Source organism: Manis javanica, chromosome 1 (assembly GCF_040802235.1).
Source record: "Manis javanica isolate MJ-LG chromosome 1, MJ_LKY, whole genome shotgun sequence".
NCBI lineage: Eukaryota > Metazoa > Chordata > Mammalia > Pholidota > Manidae > Manis > Manis javanica.
This window is the reverse complement of record NC_133156.1, coordinates 95,613,586-95,636,335: the sequence shown is the minus strand read 5'-3', so window position 1 is coordinate 95,636,335 and position 22,750 is coordinate 95,613,586. Positions and strand designations below refer to the sequence as shown.

The 22,750-nt window shown below is 33.1% G+C and overlaps 1 protein-coding gene across 4 annotated transcripts in view; it reads left to right on the top strand.

The window, feature by feature from the left end:
* Positions 1-20,119, top strand: part of TNPO1 (transportin 1) — an 88,469-nt gene extending 68,350 nt beyond the window's left edge. For all 4 annotated transcript variants that reach the window (XM_017649931.3, XM_037026107.2, XM_017649933.3 and 1 more), the window contains 12 exons: positions 44-215; positions 893-979; positions 2,116-2,223; positions 2,360-2,518; positions 2,599-2,686; positions 5,032-5,130; positions 5,334-5,429; positions 8,214-8,289; positions 9,151-9,250; positions 11,375-11,449; positions 12,248-12,390; positions 14,531-20,119. In XM_017649931.3, coding sequence (XP_017505420.1) covers positions 44-215; positions 893-979; positions 2,116-2,223; positions 2,360-2,518; positions 2,599-2,686; positions 5,032-5,130; positions 5,334-5,429; positions 8,214-8,289; positions 9,151-9,250; positions 11,375-11,449; positions 12,248-12,355 — 1,168 coding nt within the window. In that variant the 3' untranslated portion in view covers positions 12,356-12,390; positions 14,531-20,119. The remainder of the gene's footprint in view (positions 1-43; positions 216-892; positions 980-2,115; positions 2,224-2,359; positions 2,519-2,598; positions 2,687-5,031; positions 5,131-5,333; positions 5,430-8,213; positions 8,290-9,150; positions 9,251-11,374; positions 11,450-12,247; positions 12,391-14,530) is intronic.
* Positions 20,120-22,750: the final 2,631 nt, after the last annotated feature.

The following is a 22,750-nucleotide window of genomic DNA, read 5'->3' as shown; positions in this document are numbered from 1 at the left end:
TTTTAAACAATTATTTTCTATACTCTCTTTTTTTAAATCATAGTGCCTTTGCTACCCTAGAAGAGGAGGCTTGTACGGAACTTGTTCCTTATCTTGCTTATATACTTGATACCTTGGTCTTCGCATTTAGTAAATACCAGCATAAGAACCTGCTCATTCTTTATGATGCCATAGGAACTTTAGCAGATTCAGTAGGACATCATTTAAACAAACCAGTAAGTATCTATGATTAATTATTGTAGGGAAAAAATGTAGCATAGTTATTGTCAATGTGTTAATATATATTTGGAAATTAAAATTTTTGGGAGATGTGAACTGTTTAAAATAGTGTTGGCTACCTTAAGGATGTAGATCTTAAAGAGGCAGAAAGTGTTTTTCTGAATGTCTTTAGAGTCTTCAGAATCTACGCTCCTTGTTTGTATTATTATATTTATTTACTTGGTTTTTATTTTATTTATTTTTTTATGGATTCTGCCCTTTGAATAAAGACACTTAAATGATTATGATACCTTTTTTACCAATCCCTCTGTAAGTTAACCTGTCATTTATAACATACTATATAGCAAGAGCTGTTCATAACAGTCCCCTGGATTTTAAAAAATCCATCATTAGAGGGATAATCTGTGATTGAGTGGTTTTGATATATCGGCATATTTGTGTACATTTTGTTTCAAAGAGAATATAAAATGACTTAAAAGTAGAACAAGGCCATATAAATTAAAAGGCAAAAAAAATGTTTTTAAGGTACTAAGTAGAGCAAAGAGAGTCTTAAATGCATTCTGTAATGATTTTACACAATTACTCTTAAATGGGTTTTAATTTTCATTGACTTAAAATAGACTTGTTTACATATGATAGTGGAGCTTTATGTGTTATTTATCATTGTAAATAGGAATATATTCAGATGCTAATGCCTCCACTGATCCAGAAATGGAACATGTTAAAGGATGAAGATAAAGATCTCTTTCCTTTACTTGAGGTATGCTAATCTGGTATCATTTAGTTCATCTAACAGTGTGTTCCATCAGAAACAACTGTCCAAATCTAAAATGGGTATATATGATAAGTAAAGCATTAATAAATTTGCATTCTGAACCATTTTCTGTTAAAATGCTGAGAAATATGTAACATCGTCAATTTAATTATAATAAATTTATACTAAGAAATACTGTTAAATAGAAAAGGCATAATGGACATGTAATGGGTTTGGTTTTTGGGTTTTAAGTATCAAAGGAATATGTATCTTTTTTAACCTGCTCTACTCAATTGTTAATAAATTATCTTGGAGATATTTCCGTATCAGCCTAGATAGGTATGTCTCTAACCCTGTTTTTTATAGATATGTAGTTATAATATGATAAATATAGTTTAAATTATTGTATATATATTGTACATTCAAAAATATACTCAGACATATATATGAAGTAATATTGGGGCTTGATGCTAATAAGCAGAGACTTTACTTTATACCTTTTCTGTTGTTTAAGGTTTCCATGTTATTTTATGCTAAGTACTCTTTTAAACCATAAAGAAATTTTGTATGATATTCAAATAACACACTGTAAAATGTGATGTCCTTAAACCTAGATGAATTAATATTGTGGAGCCAGTTCAATCATTGGCATTCTTGTTCCCCCTGACATTTTCAGAGGTCACCACTCCTGCCATGGATTGTCCCTAGCCAGAGAAGTAAAAACTTGCATGGGCCCAAAAAAACAAGAAGTGTCATTTAGCTAAAAATATTTACTTTCAGGCAGGGGCTCAGAATGTGCCCAGTAAAGACCACCCACATCATTCACCAAGATGGGAGGATAAACAAATGTGTTAATATTTGAGGGAAAAAATTGGAATATATAATATTTAATCTGTTCTTGAAGGGTGATGCTGATTATAGAAACTTCTTTACTTCTGAGGAAACCTCCCCTTACCAGTGACAAACTTAATAGCTATGACTGGCATCCAAAGGAGAGGTTTCAGAAGATAAACCTGCTACTACTGTAGATGGGTAGAGCAGGCTTTTAAGTGACTAGGATTGTATTGAATACACTTTCAAACATTTATCATAATCTTAAAAGTGTGCCCAGAAATTTTACACATGCACTCTGTTCTTTGTAGTGCCTGTCTTCAGTTGCCACAGCTCTGCAGTCTGGCTTCCTCCCATACTGTGAACCTGTGTATCAGCGTTGTGTAAACCTAGTACAGAAGACTCTTGCACAAGCCATGGTATTTAAAAATAAATTCTTTTATCTCTTTTCCCTTCTTGGCATCATAAAAATTTTCCAAAGAAAGGTGTAATATATACATACTTCTTCAGTAACTGATTCAAAGTAAGTTTTCAAAAAATTGTATCTAATTTCAGCTGAATAATGCTCAACCAGATCAATATGAGGCTCCAGATAAAGATTTTATGATAGTGGCTCTTGATTTACTCAGTGGCCTGGCTGAAGGACTTGGAGGCAACATTGAACAGCTAGTAGCCCGAAGTAACATTCTAACACTAATGTATCAGTGCATGCAGGTGAGACTTTTTAAATTAAAATGAATTAAAACCTTGTTCTCTGTGTCACATGGGAGTTAATTTCTTCTTTCTTCTTACAGGATAAAATGCCAGAAGTTCGACAGAGTTCCTTTGCTCTGTTAGGCGACCTGACAAAAGCTTGCTTTCAGCATGTTAAGCCCTGTATAGGTATGAATATTTTCTACTGCTATAATGTGGTTTTTAATATTTTTTCATCAGCTGTATTTTATTTTTGAACTGAAATTTCATGGAATCCCAACATTTATAAATGTACATTTTACTGGTTAAAAGTGCTCTCTGATTGAAATAGGCAGCATGAGAACCCCTGTTCATTATTCCCTTGAGTTCACCATCATTTCAGCAGTGTTAGGCAGTCAGGACTGGAGAAAAGTTGGAAAGTATTACTTTAAAGGATATGCCCACCTGTGAAGCCTTGATGTCTTGATGTCCTGTATGCTAGTTAATGGTTACTTTTTTAATGGCCTCTTTTTTTTTCTTTTTTGGTAGAGGTGTACCCAGAATTAGTCATAATGAGCATAATGAGGTTTTCTCAGGATAAATCATGCTTTTTCAGATAATCCTAGGAAACTTTTTAAACAGATTACTCTAGAAGTAAATAATTTGTTTCTGTTTTAATAGGATAGCATATTATTCCTCAAATAATATAGCCTGAATTGGTATCAGACCCATTAGTTTTTGGTTATTTTTCCTTCATTTCTGTATCCCATTATCTTAGTTAGATGACAGTTGTTCATAATACATGATTTAATAAACCTTGGTTTAAGACATTGACCTGAATGGTTTCTTCATTTGATAGTTGTGCTTTTACTAAAACTTTGTTTTTCCAGTGTTGAGATATGAATGACCTAACATTGTATAAGCTTCAGGTATACAGGATAATGATCAGATATATGTCTATGTTGTGAAATGATTACCACAGTAAGTTTAGTGAACATTACATACTTACAAAGGGTTTTTTTTTGTTCTGAGAACTTTTAAGATTGGCTCTTTTAGCAACTTGGAAATACACAATACAGTATTGCTTACTATAGTCGTCATGTTGTTCATTATATCACCAAAACTTCCTTATCTTATAACTTGAAGCTTGTACCTTTAGAACACCTTTATTCAATTCCTAGTTGTACTTTTGAATAATAACTATATTTCTGAATTTTGAATAACATTAATTATGATATATTATTTAAGCTTACCTATCCTAAATGAAAGTATGATGAATTCATTTCAAGGAAAGCCTGTTCTACAACTACTTACCGCCTCTTTAGTTTTTGTGAGTTTAAACTTGTATGAAAATATTTTATTTTTTTATTTTAAGACTTTATAAATTATGTGTAACTTCCTTAGGAGGTACATAGTGTCCAGTTGTCTTTTTTATGTTATAACCCATGATTATTTTCTAGATTAGTGTTTTTCAGATTTCAACCAGGCAATTTTGTGCACTGCACCCCCACTTCACCTTCCAAGGGAATATTTGGCAATGTCTAGAGGCATTTTGTTTAACAGTGGGGTGTGTTGCTGGTATCTAATGGGTAGAAGCGAAGGATATTGCTAAACAGCCTGCAGTGTACAAGACAGGCTCTCCCCACCCCTACCAGACTGAGGTGGCCTGAGTCACCCATGTTGCAGTTGAGGTTGAAAAACCCTAGCTTAGATCTACTAACTTTAGGGGTCTTTAAAAAAAATAACAATACTCTAATTCTTCATTTAATAATAAGAATACATATATAGAGACATTGCTAATATCAATAAACTACTACCCTAAGGTACAAATCTTATAGAGGCAGGATAGCTACTTGATCCTTCCTCTTCATTTACCAGTTTTCAAAATAATGAATTGATTCCCTGGATCTTCCACAGGTATCTGTATTCAGTGTTTCAGAATTTAGTGTTTGTTTGTGTTTGTGTTTTGAGTGTCACTGTGAAGTCATGGTGCTCAAATTGTCCTTCCGCCAGCAGTGAGAGCTTAAGCAAGTTGGTTTCTGAGTCCTTTCTGGTGTGCTAGAATACCCCAGGCTTGTTTTGTACATCTGCTGACCTTTGCCTGCAGTGAGCCACTCCTCCGAGAGCTCTCATTTCTTTTAAGTGGAAGATGATATTTATAGACCACAATCTTAGCACTAGGGTAAAAGTTTAAAAAGGCAAAAATCATTGATATAAAAAACTGTGTGCATGTGTGAAACAAGCTGGCTTTGAAGAAAGTTCTATTTTATCATGTTTTCCTCACTTCTAATTTTCTGTCTGATCACAAGAGAGATTGCTCTGACACTAATTCTTCTGAATGGTAGCTAAAATATACCAAAACTTACATTTCGTGGTCTACTCCATATGAAAGTTCAGTGGCCAGATATTGCCTCTTTCCACTTAAGAAAAATATTACCAGCACTGTTTCTTGCCTAGATTTCCTAGTAGATTTTATACCTAGTAGATTTCCTTTAAAGCACAACATATTACTATTGAAATGTTTACTACATGGTTTAAAAAAATTTTTTTTCTAGCTGATTTCATGCCAATATTGGGAACCAACCTAAATCCAGAGTTCATTTCAGTCTGCAATAATGCCACATGGGCAATTGGAGAAATCTCCATTCAAATGGGTAAGATTTTTTCCTTCCCTTTAAAAGTGTAAATTTTTAGATGTTTTAATGTATGTGTAATTGCCCCTCTTTTAATTTAAATGAGCTTTATATCTATCTGTATGAAACTTATGTCACAGTTATTAAAGGGAGCAGAATGTTCTACACTAATATTTTAACATTCAAATTTTTCTTTTCTGTTTTCTCTTTTGGGGATGCTCTAGGTATAGAGATGCAGCCTTATATTCCTATGGTGTTGCACCAGCTTGTAGAAATCATTAACAGACCCAACACACCAAAGACGTTGTTAGAGAATACAGGTACCATATGACTGAACTGTTAACGGTGAAGAGAAAATAACTTGCTTTTAATTTTAAATTAAGATGCGTAGAGAAACCAAAGCAAAGCTGGCTTTAGAAACACAGCTTGGGTAACGGCTGTTTTGAATTCCCAGAAATGAGTACTGTTCTAACTGCATTCCGTAACCAGTTTTCAGAAACTCTGAAAAAACACTTTTCTCTCATATTCTATATTCTAATACTCCCCAAAATGTATCCCAGCTAAAATAACTATCCAACAGTATGAATTTTACTTTTGCATTAATTCAGAGAGTAACTGGCAACGCAGAAGTAATGATTTTTTTCTTTCTTTCTTTTTTTTGGAAAAATATTGCCAAAAATGGATGGCAGTGTAGTGGCTAACTGGTTAACAGTGGCATATATATTTTGTATTTCTTGAGCAGTACAGTACCTTGGGATTTTTGTTCAGGAGGCTTGTTTCTCTTTTGCATTTATAGAGAGCATGTTTATATTAAAGAGTACCTTCCATACTATAGAACACATTTTTAGATGATTTCTTTCCACCCCCTGTCCGCAATTTTTGCTAATAATGATATGAGATACAAATTTTATTTTCAATCAGGCACATCCCTTTATATACTAAGATAATTCCACTAATATATATTCATAGTCACTGAGAGTTTTGCCAAAATACTGGACAAAGATTAAGGTTTTCTAAATAAAATTCATTTTCAGAGGCATTTTAGCTTTATATTTGTAATTACTAAAAGTTTATGATAATCATAATGTGATTAAAATTGATACGTTTATTGGTATGGAAGGAAATCTTTTAATTATGAAACAGTTATATGGCTGTTTGGCTGTATGGGTACTGTTTACATCATAAAGTGAATTAGATGTTCTTGCTGAAATGGACAAAAATCTGTGTGTAGGATGGTTATGAAATCTTGTCAGGTTTTTATCTGTTTAGAATACAGTACCTATACATGACATTCAGATTTGGAACACTTGCCATTATAAAATTACTATTAAACCTAAAGAAACCTCCTATTTATTTTTAAATGTGAATGCATAACTGCAAATAAATGTTGAGTCTAATGTATATTAAAGTTTCTTGTGGGATATCAGCTGGCGAATTTGTTAACAGTTCCTTTAACAAATTGGCTTTATTTTTGTAAGATTACGAGTCTATCCTAAGTAAATCAAAGGAGTTGATAATGCCCTTCAAGCTGATGGTTTGAATTGAGATGATTGAGAAACGAACTTGGGATTATTCTTATCACAAGTGACTGCAGAAAATGTTTCTCTTATACCTTACCCAAAAGTGGGGGGAATTTTATTAATTTAATGAAATCATTGTCAATGGCTAATGTTTATAGATTTTAGAAACTTATTATTACTATAATATTTCATAAAGCCAATTTTTTTTCTAATTGGTATATCCTACACTGAACTTTTTCAATGGACCATCATCTGCTTTATCGCATGTTTCATTGGATTGTTCATACTTGCCTGTTTAATGAGAATGTTGCATAGTTTGTGTCTTTTGGACATAGGTTTTCTTTCTCTTGCTTCATATGAATCTGCTGGATTTTAGTATTATCTGTGTAGTTTGCTTCAAGTAATCCTTAAACATTTTTATTTACCCCCCCACCCGTTTTTTATGAAAGGTTAACCTGTAAGTTTTTGAGAGAACACCATTAAAGCACTTCATGGTTTGTTTTCTGTTTGTATTTTTTTTTCCCGTGTGTATAAATGTATTTATATGTATGTACCTTTGAATTGCAGAATGCAGTTCTGAGTTGCACTTATTTTACATTGTAAATTTAAGGACTTCCTGAATTTTGATGGTGAATATATGTTTAATTCCCATTCAAATTTTTTAAAATAAAATAATTAGCATGTACTCAACATAATGTTTTATCATTTGTGCTATGCCTTTTATAGCAAACCCAGAATGTTTGTTTGTTCCTTTGGTCCACATATCACATCATTACTGTGGACTGTCTAAATTTCCTTAATGTCAAATATGGTTTGAAATTAGTGGACTGTTATCTGAGTTGTTATCATTATCATCGCTATCAAAGGTTTTTTGGGAAGAAATTTGACATAGAGCAATTTTCCAATCCGTTCTTTTCAGTGTGTACCATAGCACTTAAAATTTGACAGTTGACTTTGATATCAGGTAACAAATAGTCCACTGGTTTGTTTTGGAAATGTTACGAACACAACAAAACTTTACCAAAATTGGGATTAAATTCCTAGATAATTTTCAAAGAATGGAAATTACTTACTAAAAGAGATGTAGAGAAGTGAGGGATTTTAACTCTTCTGAGAAGTGTGTTCGAGTAGACAGTTCAGAAATGTAGTCATTCACATTTGCTAATATTTTTGGGGAGGAGATTTCATTATTAAATTCTGAAATTTCAAATGGTTTTGAATGACGAATCTCTAAATCCATCCATTTATCCGCTCATCTTTTATTAACAGAATGATACCTTGACACTTGATTGAGCGAGAAAAGCAATTCTTCATGGTTTTTGGTGTTCTCTCAATCTTAAAGTTTTTTTAATTCCTTTTGTTTTTCTTTTTCCAAGAGTATGCCATATATGTTGCTGCCCCTTGTTTTAGGGGGTGGTAATAAACAGCACTGGTGAAATCTTATGTTTATTATCATACACAAATTCTGTTGGTTTCTGTTTCTGAGTTATTTGTTGTTTTTTCTTTATTTTTTCTCCTTCCCCCTCATTTGCTCATGTCTTGGTTGGCGTTTGGTGGTGTATAACCGTGATTGCGTTACCTTAGCAATAACAATTGGTCGTCTTGGTTACGTTTGTCCTCAAGAGGTGGCCCCCATGCTACAGCAGTTTATAAGACCCTGGTGTGTATTATTCAATCTTTTTTTTTTAATTCATTTTTCTTCACTCTTTCTTTCTCTTTCTATCTCACTTTTAGATATATTTTCAGTTGGTTACAAAAATCACAATCCTTAATCATTGCCAACCATGTGACTAATCTTGTCCTATCAGGTTTGTGAGGTTTTTCAGTAGCATCGTCATGTATATTTATTTTATGTTGTGGCTAACGACTAATTGATGCATGGGATAAGATTGTCACATGCTTGCTGTGTTAAAAAGCTTGATTATACATAAAAAGCATTTAAATATCCACCAGTAAAATAAAGATGCATGCAAATTCTATAAATTTAGGTTTCTGCATTGTTTCTTTTTTTTAATTAATTTGAAAACTTGGATTGCATTAAGAAGTACATGTTTAAATTTGTTATGTATAAAATCTTATTTGCTTGTTAATGTAAAAGTTAAACATCTACACTATAAGTTGTATAATAATAGTTTATACTGTGACAGTATATTCTATGTTCTGTTTCTTTCAATTAATAATCTTTCAAGTCATTTTTAGTAGTGTTTAATGGAATACCAGTCATAAAAATTTATAGTTTACTCTTGGCTCAAGCTTATTAATAGTTTAAGTGGGAGAGTAAAATCCGTTGTCCCTTTCATAGTTATAACCTATTAATAAGAATGTGTGAATTTCAAGATTTCTACTATATTGAGATAAGATGGACCCAATATAGAAGTGTGAGGATCTCAAGCTTTATGAAAATTCTTTGATATAACCGTTATCTATACTGTGGTGCTTATTCCATTAAATACTGTCCATTAGTATTGTAATTGAACCTGCTTTTTACTTAAGTGCTAAACTCATTTCTGTAATTTAATAGGTGCACTTCTCTGAGAAACATAAGGGACAATGAGGAAAAGGATTCGGCATTTCGTGGGATTTGTACCATGATCAGTGTGAATCCCAGTGGAGTAATCCAAGTAAGAAGATTAGAGATACTAAAAACTATATAGTTTAAATGTGTATTTCTTAATATCTTGAAATGATAATGCCTGTTTTTTTATTTCCTAAATCCTCTTGTCATTAAATATAGTAAATAAATTGGGAAGATGAAGCTATATTCAGTAAAGCCAAAGCTTCTTTAACTCAACATTCTGAGCATTTATTTACTTTAACCTACGTTTTGCCAAGTTTGAGAATATCTACACATAAGAGAAGGAAGAAATAACAGGATACTTTTCTATTACTTAGAATCAAACTTAGAAACTCAGTAGTGAATAAAGTAGAATACTCAATCAGCCATTTAATTAAACTGCTGTAACTTTGAGAATTTATGATTTATCCATTCTTATTTTGTTCTTGTTTAATTCATACTGTATGTAGACACTTTCTGCACTTTAAGGATTTCTGGCAACAGTAGCAAACATGAGTCTGATCAAATTCTGGATCCAACTGCCAATTCGCAAGACACACAAAACATAGAGGAATATGTTGATTGACACTGTGTATGAGTTCAGCAAAATTCAGCCTGTGGAACTCTAGGTGAAATGCCCCAAGTTCCTCAACAGATGAATTGTAAAGAAAGAGAGTGAGAGGAGTATTCAAGAAAGTGACCTTTCACTTTCAAGAGATATAGGTAGTTTGGACATCTCATGGAGACCTTTGGTATTTCCTATCTTCTACTGATTACTGTGGTGGTTAGTAATTCAAGTTTAGAAATATTATGAATTTACAACTTACAAAATTCATATTTGCTATAGGTTATAGACATTGAAAATTTACAAGTTGGAACTGGAAAAAAAATTTTTAATTTAACTCACATTTATAACATAGTGATAATAGATTACTATTAAAATAAGCCAGTACTATTAGAGATGGTCTCTCATTGCACATTAACCCCCCAACATTTTGTTTTATTCAATACTTAAAGGAACTTTGTAATCACCTTAAATTTGTTTGAAAGTTATCTGATATGATGTTACCATTCTAAGAAGCATATTCCCACCAGAATTTTATTTACTATTTTTTTCTTTTTGAACTAACACTTAAGACAGTAAAAGTAACATGTGTATGTGATCATGAAATCATAACTAACTTAAGTGTTGGTAGAAATTTCTCCTTTTTCGTACTTTATTTGGATATTTTGAATTAGTTAAAAGAAAATGTTATGAGTCTTATTTTTTTTATGTTTAAGCTTTTTTAATCAAATTCTAGATGTGTGTATGTTTAAATTTGGAAGTATTTTGATATTTGGATGGTATAAGGAATCATAAATTGAATAAACCATGAACTTTCTGCACATGGCATTTTATTTGCTTAATTAAATAGTGTGTTTTATACACATTTAGTATTAGTAAATCATTAAATTAATGAGTTTAATAGTAAAATTTAAAAGTAGTTGACAAGTCAGAACATCAGCAATATCTTGAATGTTATATCTTGAACTCTTGTTTTAATATGATAGGATTGGAAAATACTTGAATGAAATATTTAAAGCATAAAATACTGCCATCTTGTAGTAGACATAACCTTATTATCTTTTAAGTAGCTGTCCAAACATTGCTTTTGTTTGGGCTGGGTTGAGTTAGGTGTTAAATTTGCAACTAGTAATTAGTTTTTCTTCTAAGTTTTGCTCATTTCATTAATCTAACTGAAGACCTGGGTATTGAAATTCAGGTCTGTTAGTTCCTATACCTAAAGCTTATTTGATATATATTGAAGTAGCTTCAAATTATTTCTAGGCCAGTCAGAACTGTGAGATTACTGAATTTATATAATTCTTTAATCTAATAAGTGAAGGTCTTTAAATCAGTGCTCATTTGATAACTTCAGCAAATGTTTACTGGGCTGGGATTTGGTTTTGTGATGTAAAATAAAATACAAAAGGGCATTAAATTCCAATATGAACTGAGTAAGCTAGAGGTTCCTTAATGCTAAAGTAATAGGGACAACCACTAAGTAATCACTTATAATTTCTTATGATCACAGTGGATTTTTTGAAATCTAGGTTTCTATCATGGTATGTGTTCTGATAGAATCCAAGTTTACACATATCTTGCTGTGTTCAGATATAATATCTAAAATGCATTTCTTGCTTTTTACAGGATTTTATATTTTTTTGTGATGCTGTTGCATCATGGATTAACCCAAAAGATGATCTCAGAGACATGTTCTGTAAGGTAACTAAAAAGTCTTTATGATACACCTCATGAGTTTTACAACCCTAGTTGGAAGGTTTGTTTTTGTTTCATATGAAACATTCTTCCAGTCAATATCAGTAAACTATACAGCCATAGTTCTTGATTTTAAAAAAGTTGGCTTGATCTTTTCTTAAGGTATAGCAGTGATTCTGTATCTAGAACATGCACTTTGAGAATGTTTTCTCAAACAGTACCACACCGATTCATGTGGTCCTGTTATCCTACCTATGCATAATAAGCACATATTTTCAAAGATGGCTCAGATTTGTATAATACATAAACCACTGAACGAAGTAAATCTAAGTAGTCTCCATAGGGATTAAATCTATAATAGTTCTTTTATTTAGTAGTGCCCCATTTTGATTAACTCTAGTCAGCATTCAACTGTAGCAAAACGTGAAACAAAATGCTATTAATTACATTTGAATCACCTAATGTTAAAATTTTTTTGTATATTTGCAATTTTTAAAAAGTATGGCAGAAATTTTTTCCTTTGGGTGAATCTATACTCCCTTGGTTTGTTTTCCATTAGTATTATGTGAAACTACTTGGAGTACTGCTGTTATTAGGATACTTTCTGAATTCTGAACTTCTCAAAGCAAAGTTTAGCATATTCTATGAGATTCTTTTATATAAGGCTTGGAATGGTGTAGAATCCAACAGTTTGAGAATTTCTACTTTTAAATTAATAAAATTTTAGAATAGTTTTGATTTCAGAAGCTATACAGATCTGAATTTTTCTCTTGTTATTGGTGATGATTTTTTTACTCTTTGCAGATCCTTCATGGATTTAAAAATCAAGTTGGGGATGAAAATTGGAGGCGTTTCTCTGACCAGTTTCCACTTCCCTTAAAAGAGCGTCTTGCAGCTTTTTATGGTGTTTAATCTCGTACAGTTAAGCTGCAGTCCCATAATTAGGGGTAAGTTGTAAGAAGTTTGGAACTGTTTCAGAATAAAGAAACTTGTGTAAAACTGTTAAATAGAATAAAAGCTAATTAGTTTCTACAGAGGTTAAATAAAACAGTCTCATGCTGTATTGGACTTTTAAAATTTCTTAAGTAGAAGCTAAAGAAATTTTTTTAGAGAACCAGCAAGCAAGGTAAAGAGCAGCACTCCACTTTGAATCCTGGGTAGGAAGAAATCCAAGTTGGTATGCTGGTCAGTCAGCATTGCTTCAACTATTTCTATTCTTAATTTTTGCCCTGTAAGAAAGAGATCAACAACATTCACTGTGACAGGGTAGAAATGGTTGGGTTTTGAAGCATGAATGTATAGTCTCTGGCTTACATGAAGGATTTTCTATGTTGTGAGCTTTAGGGAAACCCAAGTAGAATTGGAACTGGGTTTGTGTACAGTAGGTAAGAATATTTCATGTTCATTCGTTAACAGATATTTTATTGAGCGCCTGCTATGTGCCCACCACTGAGTTTTAAAATGGATAATAGATTCTGTTTTGATTTGGGTTAGTAGAGCGATAAGTCCACTTGGACTCTTGCCCCTGAGTTTTTCTGTACTTGTTGAGTTAAACTAACAATTCTGGTCTCTTAGCCTCAGTTCCTTCATTAAGTTATTTTGAATAATACATGTGATACCAGAACTTAATATATTGCCTAACACATTAAGTTGGCTCAGTAAGTGTTAGGAATATGGGCCGATACAGTGAACCAGGATACACTTTAGATTTTGCACATGAACTGGGACGTATTTGACTAGAGAGCCAGAGAGTGTTCTCAGTGTGTGTCCAGAAGATGTACACCAAATTTAATTATCTTTTTATGTTGGAGTTTTTGCCTGCTTGCTTGCTTATTTACTCTGAAGCTAAATTTTAAACTGGCAAGATTTCAACATCTAAGTTGTCTAACCTAGAAGGCAGTAGAAATGGACTTGCAGCCTCTGAAATGTCTCAGAGCCCTTTATATGTGTTGTCCCTCTGTGTTCTTGAGTCCTTAGAGCTGTTTTGTGTTTCCTAGCATTTTAGAAAAGTGCTTGATTCACTTTTTATGAAATCGTGAAAATGCAATAGATGAAAATGACTTAGCATCAAGAGCCAAAAGATTCAACATTGAACTTATGTCTTGAGCACTTTGAGATTTAATTACTTTCTGTGGTCTCTGTCGTAATCACCTCTTATGAATTAACTGTGGTTATCATGTCTAAGGCAAGGTATGAAATAATTGTTTCCTAATTAGGGATAAAAGAGGTATTCCTGCCTTTATTTGTATTCTTCCCTTTTTTCAGAGGCAGAGAAAAGGGGTTGCTTGCACTTAGGTGGGCTAATCATCCTCTGAATTCACAAATGTCAAACGTTTAGTACTGGTAGTTAGTAGAGTTTGTTGTGAGAGGACACTGTCAGGCGCAAGTAGTAATTTACCTTTATGTCTGAATGCCCCTCTCATCATTAAAAATGCTAGTGTTGAAAAAGGAAAATCAAGAGTCCTCAAAGTATAGGAAATGACTGAGTAAAATAGGGTCAGAAGTATTAATTAGGAACATGAAGAAAGTGGGTGTTAAAATTTATTTTTGGTATTTGCTGAATGTGGTAAACTTAGTGCCTCCTAAGCTAAAATATCAGACAAACAGAAAATAAGTCATACTCTTATTTTTTTGATGGATTGGATTGTTGTTTGCTGAATATGGGGAATACTGGCAAAAAGGATGATGTTATAAGGAACATGTCCTAAAGAAAGTGATTGTAATTTTGAAGAAAATAAGGCGGCTTGTTAGGTAAGAACTAACCAGTTCCCTTTGGGGTCCATTCTGCAAAAGGGGATTAAGAACCAGATGAATAGTGTTCCACAAGGCACATATCATCTCTGTAAACTGCACACTTCCCTGTGCATGTCCCATGTCCCCAGCTTGGTGTCATTTTTCATACCTGACGCAGGATGCAGTTGCGAGCCATAGAAGGAAGCAGTATACGTTTGTCATTGACAGGCACGATCTTAGGCAGTTTGTCCACGTTCTCATTACCTTTAGGTAGAGGTAGCATTGTTACTTGATTTTGTGTTCCACCAAAAGAAAAACAGTTGTTAAGGTGTAAACTTTTTTTTTTCCCCACAGGTCCTTCGGTCTTGGAGACTATGAGGGAGCCTCTGCACCCAGGGAAAATGTTACCCTTTACAGGGGGGAAGGGTAGACCAGTAGGGAATACAGTACAATCCCAACCCTACTGGGAGGGGCGGGAGGGAGGTGTTGCCGTCACTGTATTAAGTCGATGTTGGGAAATGTTTTAACATCTGGAGCCTTTGTGGGTGGAAATCTGTCTCCAATTACAACTCCGCACTGGAATGTGAAGAAGCAAAAAAAGAAAAAAAAACTTACCATGAAACAGTACATTCTGGAATATTTGGGGGATTGTACCAAAACAAGAACCTTATAAATGATGCATAGGGATAAGAAAGGAAAAATTCTATAGCGCACAATAAAGAAAACTTAAGAATGGGAGTTACAAACAGTAAAGAAGTTTTTTTTTTTAATTTAAAGGTTTTTATAAATTTCCCCACATGATGGGGACTTGTTTTTGCATGCTGATGAAGAACTACACAAATGAAGCAAATAGAGTTAAAATCAGCTTGCCTACCCATAATAGAAGCAGGTTCTTGGAAGTTACAATTTAAGGTACCCCAAAAAAGAAAGTCGGAAATAAAACAAAACCAATTTAAACAATGAAGCACCCTGTGAAATGCCAAATGAGTCACTCCTTTTACCTTTTTGGGTGGGCAGGGAGGGAGGAATAAGTGGGGTTGGGCATATCAAACTATGAAGATTGACAACTTGATTTTGCATCAGAACATTAATGTAGTGGATATAATTTGATGGTTGTACTTCATTAGATTTAATTTCTAGGCCAAGAATCTTTTTAAAGTGCAGTTTAAGGTTCAGGCATGCATTCTGGCTCATAGTGACTGAAAGTACTTTAAATTAGTGGGAAAGTAGCATGCTTGCATCACATAGAGTGAGATTGGTATTCATTTACCTCTGTTGCGCCAGTTGTGTTGCAGTTTACCAATTCAATATAGCCCTGCATTTAAAATTCCTTTTTAAGATTTGTGGATTTTATTTTTATTAAGAATATAGATATAAAGTACTGTAGTTTACAGCTAGGCCTTGAAATATCTTTTTAGGATCTGTTAGGAATAAGATTGATATTGTATTGTGTGTAACCTGCACAATGTGGAAAGCTGATATACCTGTGCAAAATCTTTGCCTCTGTGCTGTCAGTGTGATGTGCTTTCTGCATGGTTATATACTACTAGTGATTTTATCAAAACTTCTAAAACTTAAATTACATGGTAAAAGATCTGTAAGAGGCTGCATAAATGTTAGTTGGCACATAAAAACAATTGTAGAAGTTGAAGACATGATTGCTATATTTCAATGTTTATTCCCACTCAACATACTGCCTTCTAAGCTTTCTTTTTTTTGTTCAAAGCATGATCTTAAAGATATGTTTAAGTTAGTGGATGTAATGCAGGGTTCCTACACTGTATTGGCGCATGTTGGTGGCCCTCTGTGCCCTAGGTATATATGCACACAGGGTGCAAGTAAAAAGCTACAGAGTGAAAGTTGGTTTGGATCCTCTTCATTTCATTTGTTTAGCTTTTCTGTTATTTTTCTCTACTTACATGTATTCCTGTGAATAAATCCTTGTTAAGTTAACCCTTTACTTTTCCTTCCATGTGTATTTTCTTATATACTGTGAATGTGAAAACCTAACTGGTACACTTGATCTTGTGTCCATATGAAAGTGCAAGTCTTTATTAATTTGGATTGCCTGAACAGTGTATCCCATGATGAAGGAAAATGGAGAGATTTTTGTTTTTAACTCTGCTGGTCAGAGATGAAGCCACACCTTTCCATTTTTCAATGCTGCATATTTAATCTGCAACAAAAATGTTAAGCCATAACAACCTTTTTATATTTTAGTTTGTCACCTTTGCATTGCAGAATAAATACTGAATAACCATGTTTATAAGCAGTTGCTCCTCTTTGCATGGTTCTGTTCTTCTAAAGGTGTTGAATGATACAGCCATTGCACTGAAGTTTGAGCTGTATGCGTGTGAATTTATAAATACTGTTTCAAAAAATTTCAAATGCATGGTAGCATGCAGAAAGGTTTTTGTTACTGTGTGTGTGTGTGTGTATGTATTTTTTTTAACATGTTCTTTCACCTTCTTTACTCTACTTTGGCTTTGCAAATTTCAGTCTCTAGAGCCTGAAATTAAATCACATAATGTCCAAATTTTTTTTTTAATCTATAAGTTGGATCCAAAGGTATGTAGCATTTTGCTTTCTAGTACCATTGCTTCACTTAGAGCTCAAAATTTGCTTCTTAGTTAGTCTTTAAAAACCTATTTAGGGTAGCTATTTTATCCCTAAATTCTAGTGATATTCTACATTTTAAAAAATTATTTTTAGAACCTAATATGGGAGATAATTTAATATTCTGGAATACATAGTAAATATTTAAAATTGAAAGAAGTGGCAAAATTCTTCTCTAAAACACTTTAAAACAAACATAAAAAGCACCCTTCAGTAAAGTTATCTGGACCTATAACTGACAATTCTATATTGACTAAAAATCAGTAGTGTCACCTGTGATTAAAAATCATTTTCCAGTTAGGCAGATAGGTAACATAAGTAGGTGTTCATTTTTAGTCACTTGTTTTTAAATTAAAAGAAAATTTGATTTAGAAATAGAAAATAAGTCTGGCAACCTGAGGTTGGGTTGGGTTCCCCACGCGTACCCTGCCCTGCGATAAGGTTATTTCTTCCTAATTTAGTTTCAGATCCATAGTATAGCATAGGAATTTGCAGAAGCCATTTATCTTTTGAGGTAAGCTCTCATTTAGCATTTACTGTTCTGATAAAATTTAATACATCATGGGATATATATATATAAAGCAACTTCTTGTGGTATAGTCTTAATAGCTTTGAATGTTGATTGAATGTCTATGAAATTGTGAGTTTGTCTTTGTTACATTCCAGTGTTTCTGCCTCTTGGCATGCTTAAAGCACGGCTTACTTCATCTGCTCCTTACACACTAAAGTGCTGTTAGTGTGCTCAACTACAGAAATAGCCGCTGCTAAGTGATGTAGATTTTCTACTTGAATATTTTTATGTTGTAGGAACCTCAGGAGGTCAGTGTTTACTGTTTTATATATGCCTTCTTTTTCCTGTTTGAGCTTCTCTCTTTGAAGGATTCTAACAGAACAAAAGCTGCTGATCAACCTAAGTTGGAAACAGAAAGTGTTTATATATATAATTTAAACGCATGTTTGCCAGTTCGATATTATAGTCCATTAGTAAGTGAACTTAGTGCCACAGATATTCATTTATTCAGGAAAGGATTTTGCTTTTTGTATTGTCTAATCTCTTTAATAACTTAATACTGTAAAAAAAATCACTTTTATATTTTTTGGTTGGTTATTTACCAAATAATCAACATGTAAATAATCTTTAAGAGCCAGTTCTGATGCTTTACATTTTGCTACTTGATTTTGTGGCGCAAGTTAGATTTCAGAGTAGATTTTAAAACACTTAACCAAGCCATTACATCTTAAAAAAACAAGATTAGTAGCTTACATTTTGTAATTAACATATTGATAAACACTGTGATTTTTTTTTGTTAAGACTTTTTCATTGATCTGAATTGCTTAAATTGCATATATTGTAAAATAGGATCAGATATATATTTTAAAGTAATTTCAACTGACTTTCCTCTATTGAAATGCTTTGTCTACTCAGTTATAAAATATTCAGATACAAGTTTTATCTCAGGTGAATAGTCTTGTATCCTTCTTGCTTTAGTGACATATGCTTGTAAAGGGCCATCATACTTAACATTCTTTGTTTTTTAGTGTATTTCATGAAGAATCTTACCATCTTACCATTTAGTCTGATTTTCCAGCAGACTAGAGTGGTATAAGTCCCTGGTGGCAAACCTTTCACTGCAGGTTTACCTTGAAAGTGAGCTCAGTTTGGTCATTTCCTCCAAACCTTCAAGGTAGGAAAGTGGAAAATTTTCTGTCCTATTTACCCTGCATAGCTGAAATGCCAGAATTAAACTAATTATGTCTTAAACCCTTTAGTCTAAATTAAACTTAAATCCTTTGCCATAAAGAAAAAAGTGGGTTTTTTTGCTTCATATAATTTTTATTATTCATATTGAATGTATTAACAGATAATGGTGCAAAAAACATTCTTCCCTAGAGAAGAATGTGTCATGCATAACTGCAGTTTAAATATTTTCTTTGGTAGTACTTTAAAATACACACAGCTTTGCTTACTGAACTATTTTTCAAATAATACAAGGGGGAAAACACTAACTGTTGCTATTAGTGCTGTTACTGAAGTGTAGGCATTGACATCTTTAAGAAAACTGGTCTTGTTAAGGGCCTGGGACAGTCCAGATGAAAAAGCACATCAATAAAGAGCTGTGTAACAACAGCATCCAGTGATACCATGCAAGAACATTACCTGCTTAGTACATTTCATTACTTTTTAAATATGGAGATACTTCTAATGCCTCCTAAAATATTTCACATAAAATTTTGATTCACTTGTATACTTCGCAGGTCACTGTGACTAATTTTTCAGTCTTACTGTAGATCTTTTCCCCTATTGCTATTGTATGTAAAGGAGTCTTTATGCCTAATTATGCATAATTTAAAGGTATACATTTAAATTATAGCAACTGTTTATTGTGATTTGTATCCCAGAATGTATTGTTTTTTTAAAAAAATGTATGCATGATTTTGAAGAGAAGTTAAAACGGTGATTGTTTTTTTCACCTCTTGTACATTTTTAAACCAAACCAAATCTGTTTGCCAAGCATTATATTACTAGCTAGAAAAAATTATTTTCCCTTTCATCATTACAGTTTCTGTTTATCTGCCACAGAATCCCCTTATACTACGGCTTGGTATTATGCAGAGTTATTTTGCAAGTCTACCTTCCTAAAAGTCTAACATGGTTAGCCTGTAAGGCAGTGTTGGTCCCCTACTAATACCAGCCTCACAAAAGTGTCCCCCTCTGCTTTCCCTGTATTATGTCGTTGGATATATAACCAAATGAAGATTGGATGATTCTTAAGGAGATAATAATTAGACAATACTGTAGAATTAATTTTACTTAATAGATTATCATCTGTGAGAAGAGATTGTTAAATGTGGTTAATGACTTCATATTATAAAACAGTTTCACACTTAATATTCATGTTAACATTGGGTGCAATAATTTAGTAGTTTTTAGCTTTAGTTATAAATAACTGGATCTTTCTGCTGACAACTTAGGTTGTATGAGTTATGCTTAAAAGCTTTAAATCTGATGTTTCCTGTACCTGCCACACTATGTTAGAATATGTCCTTCAAATATATCCTCCTGCAACTTCTCAAACTGTACTAAATTGATACTTCTTGAAGTCTAACTCTGTGCTGACAGATTTTCATTTTAAATAGAATACGGTTTTAATTTTTGATAAGCTGCTGAATTTTAAAGAGAGTTTTTTGGGGCCACCAAATATTTTGGATCATGCAGAGAATATATATTGTACTGTAGTAATTTTGTATTTACATTTGTATGATGTGACATAATAGATGTGAATGTTAATCACTGCTTGACTATGTTAATAAAGTTGTTTAACTATAGATGTTTCACTCTGATTTTTAATGAAAGGAAATGAGCCTTCTTTCACTTACCCATTTTGGAACCAGATAGGTCTTGTGTTGCTTTTTGTTGCTTGGGGGTTTTTGGGTTTTTTTGTTTTCTTAGTGTACACATTAGTGCACTCTTGTTTGATAACTATTTTTTAAATTATCTTGTTACTTGGATAGTGTAGTAAACCTATTTTACCCACATTTTAATTTCCATTACTGATATGTTCCTAAACAGATTCTAGGTTCAGCTTTTGTTGGGGAAAGAGGGAAAGACTGCTCTGCAAAAAGGGAGTTAAAGTAAAAAGTGAAGTTGTGAGTAAACAGAAGGGTCAGTTGCAGGAATGTGTGGATGTGTGCACTATTAAGGCTTACTGTTTATCCTTCAAAAATTACACTTTGTAACTTAGATATTAATAATTATGAATGTAGTTCCTCTTCAGGTTATTTAGTCTTGTATTTGCATGCTACTAATTAAAAGTAAATGTATTAATACATTTCATGGGAAATACATCCATAACCATTGAGTAGTCTGTTCTCTGAGACTTAAGACAGGAAAGGGGCCTACAATTAGTTGAGTACAACCTGAAATTTTTCAAGGGAAATGAGGCTGAGGTTTCTTTCTTTTTGTTACCTGCACAGGAAAATATTTGAGATAACCATGTTGGAGAGAAAAAACTGAAAATTGGGTATCATGTTCTAAAACACATCTTCAAGAAAGAATATAAGAGTCCAGAATTTAGGCCTTAGATTGTGGGAGAAGGTAATCAAAACCAGCTAATCATTATTCAAGATTATGATTTGCTGTGATCTTAAACTGTGCCTGAACCTACAGATCTTTTCTCTTATAAGTCTTTTAACATTTAGTGAAACTAAAATGCAAACTTGAAGTCATGTTTTCACCTTATACCTGTTTTTTAATTGGCATGCATTTTTATCATGTAATGAGTTCATAATCAACCTGACTCCAACAATGTACATGTGATTCTTAGAAATGATTGTGGAAAAGTAGCAGTTGAACTACGTAACTCTTGAGTTTGGCCTTACTCAGTACTATGCAGTTGAAAGCAGAAACTGCTTATGTTATGACTGTCATTTTCTAACCCTTAATCTGAGAGTCTTGTGTTAACTCAATGTAAAAGAACGTCCTAAAACATCCATGCTGATCTCTGGGATTGTGTTCAACAGTTTAACAGTTTGCAGATTGATTTAGAAATTCAAAACAATTTCTTAACTAGTAACAGAAGTGATAATGGGAAAAATTGTTACCCTAAGAACCTTCAGGTTTTTCTGCCAGTCATTAATGTAATTCATTTCTATGCACAATATAGTGACCTTACTCTGACAATTACAGTGTTGTTTGTAAGTATTTGTTTTGAAGAACTTTGTTAAACCATTCAAGAAAGACATGAACAATTTTAAATGAATTTTAGTACAACTGTGCAATGATATGACTTAATATTTCTGTGCACATATATTTGAATAGAGAATTTCTGCAGTGTTTTTAGTACCCAGATTTACCTGTTGATAAATACACATTGATGTGATGGCTATACTGTATGTTTTGAACCATTTAGACAACATTTTAGTATGGACATTCAGAAATCTTCACATTTTTACTCTTAGAAATAAGGTTCTGATGAATGTCCCTGACCTTAGTTCGCACACATCTGTAGTGTCTTTGTGGAATTTCCATGTCAAAAGAAGATGGTTGTGGTACAGTTTCCTTCCAGAATAAGTAATAATTTTCATATCCAGCAGCAACTCTGGTGAGGGCTTTGTGTACTGTAAGTTGTGATTTAACTTTGTATTAAGGGAATTCTGTATACAGAATCTTCTTTTGTGTTGCATATTTAACAATTATGAGTGTTATGTCATAGGCACAGTTCCCTAGTCTCATGGAGCTTACACTGCAGTCACCATAGGAAGACAGATAAGTAACAATGACATGGTGGCAGGTGCCAGGGAGAACAGCAGAATGAAGGTATGGTGGAGGAGCCTTGCTATTTTGAATGGGGAAGGACTGGGGTGGGGGTCATTTGAGCAAGAACTTGGGAGTGAGTCTGTGGATGTCTGGGGTATTTCAGGTAAAGAGAGCAATAGGGACAAATGCTCTGAGATGCTATGTATTGCATGTAAATGAAAAGGGTATAGGTTGAGCATTGGTAGCAAAGAAAAATAGATCTGGGAGGTAATGGAAGGCTAGATGGCATAGGTCAGTTTTGTACTAAAGTGAAGGAATCATAGGTTTTATCTGGATATGGTTTAAAAGAGAAATCAAGATTTGCCAATATACTACAAATGAGTTGTAAAGGAGAAAATCAAGGATGGCTCCTAAGGCTTTTGATCTGACCTGAGCAGCTGGAGGGATGGAAATGTTGTTATCTGGAATAGGAAAACTGACTTTTGTTTTGAGCGTTCCCCTTGAAGAAGTAGAGTAGGCAGTTGAAGCATAGGGGGGATAACCTGTCTGTAGATGGAAAACTAAAGTATAAATGGTGCTTCAAACCATGAAACTGAATAAACATCATCTGAGGACTGTTGGGTGTACAACGAAAGATAAAAGGACTAAACCTGAAACATTCCAAACTAAAGTCTTAAGAATTAAGTAAAGGAAGCTAGAGG